Raw genomic sequence first — 12,066 nt, forward strand, 5'->3', positions numbered from 1 at the left:
ATAGATAGAACCATAGTAAAGATATTGAGCGTGGCAAAAATAGAATTCCTGAAGTTCAGGCTTAAATAATGTAGATCTCCACATAAGGTTAAAAAATTCCAACTAAAAAATCTCCATGAGGATTAAAATGAGATATCCTGATTCGAATTGTTTGAAAATCTGACGAACGAGATCGAAAAAGATGTTAAATGTTTAACCACAGATGATCGATTTAACAGAGATAAAAACGGTAGAGCACCATGTACAAAAAGAAAACTAGAGGGGGTTTCAAAAAGAAGTGAGCAAATAAAAAATGAATATGCAATAATTAAATTGCGGTCAACTAGGTTGTGGGGGCCTCTCAAATTGATTTATAATAATGTAAACCATCTGGATAGAAACATACATCCATCAGTGTCGACTATCGGCCACCCACAAATAACTACCCCTCGACATCAGGGCCGGGGAAAAATGTTGTGAAAAATAAATTGGTGTGGCTGCAGGTGAAATTCCTGAAGCAGAAGAAGAAAAATACCTATTTCAGAAACTTCCATTGTACTCGTATACTAGTAGGTACCTACTTAGTGGATGTGTCAAAACTCCAGTCCACTGTCTTCTGTACAAATTAGTGGAGATGATGAAACTCCTGTTTTTCTTCATATATTAGTGGAGATGACAAAACTCCTATTCTTCTGTACAAATTAGCGGAGATGACAGAACTCCCTGTTCGTCTGTACAAATTGGTGGATGTGGCAAAACTTCTGTTGAACAATAAAATAAGTTTTACCTATTTATTGTTGTACATTGAATAATTTGGATCTACATGGAGTGTGTTCCAACAGTATTCCCTGGTTTTATCTCCTGCAATCTCCCCTGAACTTGATTTTCAGCCCTCTGAAACCACGCCAATTTTTCTTTTTCAGACAATCTCGGAGATTACTAGCTGATACTCTGTTTTGTTTTCCGTACCTACTTACCCCTTAGTTGTTTATTTACATGTTTGTTTTGTGTTTAGGGTGCAGCTGAGGTGGCTTTGCATCCCTGAATCATTTTCAGAACAAGTTATGCACGAAATAGTCTTCCAAAGTCAGATGTTTGGAATAATTAAATTATTATCAGAGTCTAATTGCTTTGAAATCTGAACTTTCGGGATCCAAGTTGTTCAGAGGAATTCTCAAAGGAAATTGGTCGTTCGACATTATACTACTGCTACGTTACCTTCTGATACTCCTGTGTTACACCTACATAGGGACTAAAGTTCATCTATTTCATTTCTCCAGGAGATAAAGGTAACCTAACCACTGATCAGTCAACGAAATCATTATGACGAACACACAACAACGAAACACCATGTATTTCTTTTAGGGTTTCAAAGTTTATTAATGCAACAACAGTACCACAAAAGAAGTATCTTCGGAAAAATATGTACATTCATTTTCTGCATTAACACCAGCATACATTTCATTGATTTCATTAATAGAGGATGTAAAGGAAAGAGCACCTAAACTGAAAGTTTTTCGGTACCAAAATCCTCAAGCAGTACCCTGAACGTTGTTTATTTGATTACGTCCATGTGTAAGTTGTTCTTGTTGGGCAGTTTATCTTCTTCAGATAGCTCAGAGCCACGGGCTATACTTCACATTTCATTTAGAACTCAACTGTTTGACGTATTGCTTTCTATGTGTTATCTTTTCCCTTTTCCCTCTGGTTGCAATGGCGTTAGCTTCTTAATTTGCCATTATTTACACCATTGGATTCTTTTCTCCTCCGATCTAAATTTTTCATCTTTCTATTTTCTTTTCGCTTTAGCTTCTTTTGATAAATCACTCTTCTACTTTCTTGTTCTTTCAAATTGTTATTTATGGTCCGATTGACTTTTTAATTTGATAGATTCTTTTTTTGTACTTACCTAAAGAAAAATTCTTCCAATATACAAGAACAACACATTCACGGACTGCTAAAACATTTATTGAGGTTTAAGGCTACCTATCTAGAACATCCAAAGAACTTTTTCATGACACCTGGACCCTCTACTATATTAGGTAATATTAGTACAAATCTAATACAGACCCGAAGACCAGTCAGAACTTTATTCAACAGACAAAAATGAAATTCTCATCCAACAAAAACAGTACATAATTCTTCAAAAACCATTCACGAGCTAGTCGTGAGTACCATATTGTGACACCGCTTGCAATAGTAGGTGTACCGAGGTTGCAGCAACAGTGGCACCGGAGCCAACTGACACGTCAGCTGATATTGCTGACAAGGCATTTGCATTCGTTGCTTCGGCGGCGCTGAACAATTTATATCAAACTCGGAGCGACAGATAAACTCGACGCAGTTGTCCAGGGAAGTTACTTCCTGCGCTTCTGAAACGGCCAGGTGTGAGGGCACTTGGCAGCTCCAGTAGTTGACCAGATTGTGGTCGCCAGAACCGCGGAATTCGTGTGAGCTATAGTGCTCAATGAGATTGCGAACTTTGAGGATGTTGCGATGGACGGTCTCGGACAATACTGTAAATGGGGGGGCTTTGTATTGGTGACTGTACGAACTGGTTGTAAAATATCCTATGTAGCCAAAGTTTAAAATAGTTTGGGGGAAAAATCACAGTAAATTTGAGACCAAAAATAAGTTGGTAGAGAGAACACAATGATCTCAGCACATTAGGAATAGAGAATAGATCTCCAGGGTGCGACAGTCAAAAGCTCATAAGGCAAGGTATTCAGGTGGCAATGAATTGACTAAGAGCATTTATATGGCTCGCATTTTAGGATAATGCACCCCACCCCACACCTCACATCGTACTTCGTAGAAGCTTAACCTATCCTTTAGGGCTGTTTGCCCCTACACCTAAGCCTCGGATTGGGATTTTTATGTATGTCACATTATACTTACAATATCCTCCGAATTTCGCTTTACAGCCGTGGCATCTTCTGAGCACTTTAGGTTTAACTTCGGCAGAATCACCTCCTTCTTCGTTTGGCATGGTGACCACTAATTTACACAGAGGACATCTCTTGCATCTCGTACAATTGGTGGCATTCAGGTCATCCTTGTTAAAGGTTAGGCCACACGTAACACACTGCTTCAGTGACAAATACTCGTGGACACAGTTCTTGCAAAGGGTTAAATTGCATTCCTTACAGAAGAATGTTTTGCCGTACTTTGACGAACGAATGTGCTTGCAAGTTTTCATTATTGTAGAGTTGGACTTACTTTGAAGCCAAGGGGAAACTATTTTATCAAATACATATATTTAAAAATATCCCATCAATAATGGGGGAAACGATAGCTTGAAATTCTATTTACAAACTGTTGATTTGAAGAATAGGGAATGAAGAATAGGAAGCGAAGAAAGAAACTTGAAATTTCATGGATTACGAAACTGAACTGTACTTTTATTAGCCAACTTTGAAGATGAGCCTGTTTCAAAATGAGCACTAGTAGGATGAGCCAATAAGCTCATAACTCATCCAATCTACTGAATCTAGCTGTCTGATTTATCAGTTGTATAAAATCTATTGCTATAAATTATAGTTCTTGCCAATCTGAATTTCTCAACCCATTTCTTTCCATTAAATTTGTTCTTTCTCGTCAATTTAGAAAAATAAACAAAGAGCAACTAAACGTCAGTATCTAACACTAATGTGAGAAATTAAATTCAGAAATTACCCTGTTCTCCTTCAGTTTCTTCTTCTTCTTCTCCTTCTCTTTCTTCTTCTTCTGATGGTTAAACACAGAGGTTGAAACTTCGTACTTTTATGCTTTATGTAAAACATGAGCATCTTGGGATTCCGATAAGCATCTTGGGCTACAATTCTGACAAAAACAACACTCGCTGATTTGATTTCCATTATGAAGTTCAGCCAAGAGGATCTGAGAAGTCACGCCCTCAGGACAGGAAGTCCAATCAACACATGTCAGGAACCTAATGAGAACAATGCCAGCTAACGTCATAACCTCAACGTAATTGATGAAAAAGGAATTTTCTTTCTTCAACAGCAAGATTGAAATTATTCGCACTGGAATTGTTGAGGTGATTGTTCTTCGTTCTCGTTATAAACAGAATGGTTTCTGCTGGGAAAACAAGGCATGGGAAACGTGGAATCCTATTTCAAATTGATATACTGCATAGGTACAATGTAGTAGGACAGAAAGGAGAAAACGTCCTGTAGTCTGAGGTATAAGGCTATACGTTTTTTTTTTCTAAAAAAAAAAAAAAAAAAAAAAAAAAAAACCAAAAAAAATTTAAAAATCACAACCCCGTAGTCTGAGGTATTTTCTAAAAAAAAAAAAAAAAAAAAACGAGAAATCCATAAGAATTATGAATCTAACTCACCCTTCCAAGTATTTTTCTGTACAAATTAGTGGAGATGACAAAACTCCCAAGTATTTTCCTTTACAAATTAGAGGAGATGACAAAACTCCCAAGTAATTTTCTGTGCAAATTAGAGGAGATGAACTCTCATGTAATTTTTCAGACATAAGTGCCAAATACAGAGGTCAAATCTTTTTTCTGGCAAAGTTTAATGGTAATTTAACGGTTTCATATATACCTTAAACACATGTACCTACGCAGGTATCTTCAATTACCAATAAAATTATAGGTATCCTGGCTTGGAATTTGTTTGAAATCCCATATTGGCTCATACGCATACCCATAACAATAGGTATAATAATTAAAATAATCACCATCTCTGAGACTGCCTAATCCTTTTGGTGCCACCAAAGTTACGGTTACACTTCATTTTATGCTTTTTTACCGATGGGTAGCCGATTTCAGAGTATATTGAGACTGTCATCATGCTGACAGGCCCTTATGGACCTTACAAGATGAACATGCATTAAGACAATTTTAACTGCTGTCTCTTCTTCTCCTTTAGGAGTTGGCAGATACCTAACATTTAACTAGGTAGATGCATTTCGATTTTCAAATAGGAAAATTAGAATAATATTCTATGTTTCCAGAATGAGAGCGAGAGGATGGAGAGATGCGGTGAACACCAGAGTTGAGTGGAGGAGGATAGTTGAGGGGGCCAATGCCCACCCCGGGCTGTAGTGCCATTCGGTAAGGTGGTAAGGTAATGTATGTTTCCAGAATATTTGTTATGTTCTCAATCTGAATAGTTTTGCTTCTTCTTCCACCTTTCTCATCTCTCCATTACACCTCTCGATAACTTTTACATTAGTTTATGAATATTTTCTCCATAGACGCGTGGTGTGTTTAGACTTTGGTGTATGGTCTGGCATTGTCTGGATTCTGGATATGTGTGAGGCTGTGAGGGTGCTGTCTAAATCAATCCTCGTGGGAGCAGTTGAGAAGTTGGTTCTAAATTTCTCAGCAGCAAGCGGCTATAGCATACTTGGAAGTGCTAAAGCCAACAAACGCTGTCAGCTGACCAAAAATTGATTGTTGATGGCGGTTCAACTTCATTGTATTACTGCTCAGTTTTTAGTGACGGAGGACCAAAATTTGATGCAAATGTAACTGTAAGAAGAACAGCATCAAGTGCTACACCACTGTAAAAACTGACACGAACCAGAATCACAAACAAGTTCCCGGTATTCAATTCTCAAAGGACTATGAATGGGATTAGGGAGTCCGAACAAAAGTAGAGAAGTGTAAGATTTCCTTCCCATTCAAATTCTTGATGTCTTGTCATAACAGTTTTCGAATTTAACTTTTATTTTGAAATCCGTAACAAATTATTCGTTTTGAATTTGAATGATTTCGAGTCAATTCTCATTCGTAATTCTTGGTAGAAAGAAGATTAAACAAGATAGGTGGACAGAGAGCAGCAAAGAATCTTCATTCATAAGTTCATACATTGGAATGGGATACCAATCAATGTTATGTGGGTAGATTACAAATTATATTTTGCATAGTATTTTTACAACCGCATCTCGGCTGAGCAAAAAGCATTCAGTAGGTAAATATTCGTAGGTAGATGGGTTTTATGTTATTGGCATTCTCTTCAACAGCAACAGTAGGCCCTATCAGCAACCTCGGCTTTTTCGCTGAACCTTAAACCAGCTTTTCAATTGCCCTCACGAGGGTGAGAGCACCCCAAAATATCGAGCAGAATGTAATGTCCCAGATAACGGTGACAGGGTTTCAGTCTTTCAGTGATCGGTCGGAAACTAGAGCTATTATTGCGTTGTTTTCCTTCCAGACAGCTACCTACTCTAATACCTATGTATGTATGTAGCTAATACATCCTTAATCCTTGATAATAAAATTACAATTTAGGTAGGTACCTAAGGCTCGGGACCTACCTACCAAGGAATAATGTTTATCCGTCTGTAATCTGACCCATCATTAAAACTCTGCATAATGGTAATTTTCGTCCTAATCAAAATTTAATCGTCTGCAAATTATTATACTCGGCAGACTTCGGTGGTCGTGGCGGTGCGGTGGTAAGGTGAGACTCGATATTCTGATAAATGGCGTCCCATTAAAGAATTTGTCCAAAGTTCAAAAAATTTCAGCAGTGAAGTGAAAAACGTTTAAATTTTCAACATGCAATTTTTTTCGCCCGTCTGTCTGGTCACGCCAGAAAATAGCTTCGCATACCTTCGAACATGGGTGGTGCGTCAGGCCAAGTTTTATCTTGAGGCATGCTTAGTGGAGATGACAAAACTTCTAACTATTTTTCAATACAAATTAGTGACATTTCGGTCAGCTTGAAAAGTATCCTTTTAACTTACTTAGGTAGTCCTTCTTGAAAATTTTCGAATCCTTTTGCATAAAATTAGAAAACTTGGAAACTTTTGTATTTCCCGAATGAAGAAAGAACTTTTTTTAGATTAAGCTTCTTTTTACCAATTTTCCAATGTCAATCTTTTTCAAAATTGGCTTTTGATTTTGCATTTTATGATTTTTTGGGTGATTTTATTTTCACGTGAAAAGAACAGGAAAATATTATAAATATAATTAAAATTGGTACTATGAAAATAAAAGAGCAATCAATGGGTAATTAGAGGTAATCTGAGAGCAATTTCGTGAACATAATGTTTTCACCATGAAAATTAGAACCGTCTCGTCCTGATGAAATCTTTGAAGGGGTTTTTAAGAAAATGTGGTAAGTATTTCAAAGCTGAAAAATATTTTACTCTCGTCTTGCTTTTGAAATTTAAAGAAAAAATCTAAGGGCGGTCATTTCAATGATGAAATTTACAAATTTAGTCAAACACAAATGAATGACATTTTACAACACGCAGGAACAAACAAATCAAATTTGGGACGAAAAATTATACATCATAAGGACAAGAGCTCAAAACAAGAATTGTTGTCAAAATATTTCCAATTTGATGCTTGACATGACTGTCAAATTTTCAACAACAATAAACCCAAAACAGAATTACCTATCTTTGATATTTTTTTTTAAATTAGAGTAGGAGGTTCCAAAATGGAAATTTATGGCAAAACCTTCTTTAATTTAGAAATTTCACACTCAATTTTGTAGCAAAGCCTGAAAAATTACAAAATAGGTTGGATATGGATACCAACATAAATCTGCCTATTCACCTCTTTTAGAATAGAATAGAATGCTCCGAATTTTATACTGCCAGAATTTGCCAACGGATCTAGAACAGGGAAGAAGAAAACACAGACAGTAAACGGGAGCAGAGTGGAGAGATACCGTCCTAAAAATGACCTTACCAACCCTACCATTGATGAAAAAAATTGATAAAATTTAAAAATTCATAACTATAAGTACCATGACCCCATTTTATTTCCTTAATACATAACTAAGATGACCCTACCATTGTTTGACTACATAACCAACATGACCCATTGCCACAACACATTACATCGTCAAAAACCACCACAAATGTCAGAAAGAGTCGAAAATTCAAAGCACATGGATGTGGGATAATTGATCAGCTCACTAAACGAATTATCAGTGACAGTATATCCGTTGCGGTTGTCACTGAGCTCAATGATAGTCTCATTGTCAGACGAGATGACAAAACAACTGACAGGCCCGAACTTAAATGAATTGCTCGCAACGTTTCACAATCCATCAAATCTGACTGTCATAACACTCCTATTGTTATCCTGTGTGGCCACGCAATATCCTGCGATACACTTTAGATCTGTTTTTAAAATAGATATAATGTAGTGTGTATCTACATGAGGGGGTCTGCGTTTTTCTTAACCTTACATTGTTGTACAGCTACAGAATATAAACTTGGAAACTGGTGTTCTTCTATCAATGTAAGTAGGTAGGTTTGTCAAAAACACACGAGATGTCTTCAGAATCTTCAGTTTTATAATTATGGGAGATGAAATTTTTGGTTGTGCAGTTGGCAGTTAAGTGCAACATAATTATTAAAATCATGAGTAGTTAGATACATTTGAATTGTAACTTGTTGGTGAACTGATACTGCTAATACTTCGGCAGTCAGCCTCCTTTTGTCGCTTTTGATGGGCTATGGCCTGAGGGAAAACAAGTACCTAAGTATTTTAATGGGATTCCATGTAAGGACAGTTGAGGAACAATAGAAATCTTGCCCATTCCACAAACCGAGGAACCAATTGAACTTTTGGCCTGGTAAGTATGGTAGATGTGTGTTGTATAGTTACCGCGATTGTAGGTAGGTAAGATACGGATTTAATCTATCGAGCAGAGAATGTCGAGTTGAAACTAATTGATTTCAACAAGCCATGGAACCACATCCAATTGGAGAAATACGCCTGTATTCACCTGTCGTGAAGTATCAAAAAACACGCGGAGTTCATTTTGATCCCGGTAGATACTCAAAAATAATTACCAGTTTAAGAAACCGAAAAGAAAACTATAATAGCATTTTGATTGGCTTAGATTTGCCGCCAAAGGAATTGAGCACGTTCCACAAGCGATTGGATTGGTCAAATAAAATACCAGTCGTACTTTGGATAATGATACCGTGTGATCTTTGACGTCTAACTATCTAACTATCCTAGTGGACCGCTGTGTGCCCCCTATTATTTGAGCAGTACCTGTATTATTTGGGCATTACCTAATCACACGGACGCGCAAAGCATGTGATTACTTGTGTATGGATGTTGAATATTAGATGAGATAGATCGGTCATAAACAAAAAAGTCGTTTATTAGTTCGTTCAATCTGAAGTGGACGTTACGGAAATGTCAGAGGAGAATATAACTACCGGTATATCAAGAAATAAACATAGAAAACAGAAGTACTCAAGAAATAATCGAGGTACCTAAATAATTGACCGCAAAGCAATAGACGGAGGCTGACCTTCCAAAGCGACCACAACACACATGCTATGCCGAAATGCGTTTACGTTAGAAATGTTGGAATTTGGGAAATATTCAGCACAAGGGTTCATGTGTGGAGAAAATTGGTGGATGTGTCAAAACTCCCATTCGTTGAAGGTATTTCAAAATTGGTGGATGTGTCATAACTCGTATTAGTTCAATTTGAAAATTGGTGGATGTGACAATATCCCATTTATTTTGTTGTATTTAAAAGTTAGTAAACATGACAAAATTCTTAATCGTTGTACATATGTAGGTACATATAAACTGGCGAATGTGCCAAAACTTCCATTTAGTACAGAGTTAATGCAAAAAGCTTTTTTTTTCTCCTTTAATAGGGCGCTCTAACAAATTAACACTACGGACAGAGCATTCAAGGAAGTTAGGAAAATTTTTTTACATCCCGAAACCCGACAATTAGAACCTGTTAGCCAAAGAAGAAAAAGTTTAGCCAAAGAACATTAATAAATCTCTCCATATCACAAACAGGTGAGTAACCAATCTACTGATCTGTTTCAAATTTTACACCCCATTACAGATTTCACGCAACTCTCAAATCGAAAAAACTTTCATCGCAAATATGGTTTAAACTTTAAAACTTTACAAAATACCTACATATACATATCTAGAGACTTCATCAAGATTATGGATTATGATGAGCGGCAAGATTATAGTAGATTATGAGACCTAGTAGGTAGTTTCCAAAAATCGTGTCCCAGAGCAGATTAAGAAAGAAAAAACTTGCCTGTACCTTCATTCAGAAGCACTGCCTCCTCTAAAAACGATACAAACGCGGGCACTCTGTAAAGCCTTGCCACCTTATCTGCAAGAAGGATATTGCCGGCGGCCCAATCTTGATTACAGGGCGCAAGCCGCCGCTGTGTGTTTCAATTACCGCTTCTCCTAATTGCCGCACGCCCCACTTCCACTAATGTTGTTTTCGGGGATATTAAACATAGAGATCTTTCGTGTGGACCCCGCGCTATGAATCTATTAGAGGTGAGCGTCTAGTGGCGTAGGTTGGTTTTTTATGTGCTCAAGCCCATTGTCCATTGAAAAACATCCTAGGAGACCGCTGTGTGTGCCCCCTATTATTTGAGCAGTACCTGTATTATTTGGGCATTACCTAATCACACGGACGCGCAAAGCATGTGATTACTTGTGTAACAAATTGATAGTTGACGGTGGAAAAAGTGGATCATTTTCGGAACCCTTCAAATTACACGGTACCCGTCGCACATGATTATTTTTCAAATGGCGTAGAGGAGGTGTCCCGGACAAGAAGGCACAGCCTGGTGGACCTTTTTGGAGAAACAAAGTGCTTTTGACACCTGTCTTGCAAGGAAACACGAGTGAACGTCAATTTAAATGGCCATGTTGTCCGTAATGATATGTTAGGATTACACCAGCCTATCACATCAGTAATTTTATGGTAGGTAATGGTAATTTATGATAGCATCTTATAACATAATGCAGTCCGGCGCGATGTCGGGCATATTGAAATCCAAGTTTTTAGTTTTAGACCCTGCAGGGAATAATTGTCACACTGGAGCCTGGACTGATATCGTAGCTTTTGAAATTTTTTGCATCCTACCTATACATTGTACATATTTACCTATTAAGTCAGCGCATATAGGTAGTATGTATTCCCGAAGAGATTTCTACTTACCTACAAATTTAGACAATTTTTCGCATTCTTCCTTTTATTTTTATCAAAGGAATTTCTGAGTTCTTCAAATCAAATCATATCAAATCGGACTATAACAAGGAATAGGTTTACAATATGGGTGGTAATCCATAATGAAGAATGGAATTGTACACGAAAATGCATCTACTTATCGCATCAGCCAATAAACTTAACAGAGCGTTGCACAAAAATTATGCATTCAAAAAACCAGAATATCAAGTCGTTTGAATATTCACGTTTTTAAAATGACATAAAAATGGTCGCAGCTAGCAGTCACCACAAGAGAACAGCCACACAAAAACAAGATCCACATTGAACTACTGGATACCATGAGGCAAGTAGCAAATCCTTTGATAAAATGTAATGAACTGCATCGACCACGAAAGAGCGTTTGCCATTCTCAACTGACCAGATGTTCTCCAAACACAAACAAATGTCCAGTTTTATGTGCATTTGTCAAACTCATTCTCGACATGGAAAAACATCGCTTGCCTCCTCCTGTTAAACTATCTCGTGCCTTATGTATTATTTTAACATTAACATCCCCCAAGGCTCTAAGGAGAACCCTCTCGATTAAAATAAGAGTGTCAGAAATAAGGAAATTTATGACCGTGTGTAGTGAACAGTTTTTGAATGAGTTAATAATATTTATGTCTTTATTAGTGCTTTATTATGCAAGTGGTGTGACATTGGGATGTTGAATATTAGATGAGATAGATAGGTCATAAACAAAAAAGTCGTTTATTAGTTCGTTCAATCTGAAGTGGACGTTACGGAAATGTCAGAGGAGAATATAACTACCGGTATAGCGGTGTTTACCTATGGGTGGGTAGTAATATTGTAATGAACTTAAAAGATTTGCGCAGATATTACACTTGTTTGAGTGAATAGTTAATCTCGGTTATCTCGGTATTTTATTTCAAGAACTGCTCAAGCTATTGTCTTCTACCTTCTACTGGAGATACCTAAGTAGAATTTCACTGATATTCACTTAAGGTCACAATCCAAGATCATTATTCCTGCACAATTATCCAAGGCACCGTAAAAACTGAAAAAAAAAAAAAAAAAAAAAAAGCCCATTGTCCATTGAAAAAAAAAGAAGAAAAAAACGTGTTCTGGTACTAAA

The 12,066-nt window shown here is 37.0% G+C and overlaps 1 protein-coding gene across 1 annotated transcript; it reads right to left on the bottom strand.

Moving 5' to 3' along the window:
- Positions 1–2,054: 2,054 nt before the first annotated feature.
- Positions 2,055–3,397, bottom strand: LOC103524394. Its single transcript, XM_008489407.2, has 2 exons — positions 2,878–3,397; positions 2,055–2,495 (listed from the first exon to the last, which is right to left on the bottom strand). Exons 1-2 carry the CDS (start codon positions 3,176–3,178, stop codon positions 2,134–2,136), a joined length of 663 nt encoding a protein of 220 aa, XP_008487629.1. The 5' UTR covers positions 3,179–3,397; the 3' UTR covers positions 2,055–2,133.
- Between the last annotated feature and the right edge of the window lie 8,669 nt (positions 3,398–12,066).

The sequence above is a fragment of the Diaphorina citri genome, unplaced genomic scaffold (assembly GCF_000475195.1).
Source record: "Diaphorina citri unplaced genomic scaffold, Diaci psyllid genome assembly version 1.1 scaffold97, whole genome shotgun sequence".
Taxonomy (NCBI): Eukaryota; Metazoa; Arthropoda; class Insecta; order Hemiptera; family Psyllidae; genus Diaphorina; species Diaphorina citri.

Bases quoted from the DNA above. Each gene is read 5' to 3' on its own strand.
- LOC103524394 (XM_008489407.2), bottom strand. From the start codon at position 3,178: ATGAAAACTTGCAAGCACATTCGTTCGTCAAAGTACGGCAAAACATTC. The intron at 2,496-2,877 runs GTAAGTATAATG...CCCCATTTACAG, and splicing joins AGCGAAATTCGGAGGATATT to TATTGTCCGAGACCGTCCAT.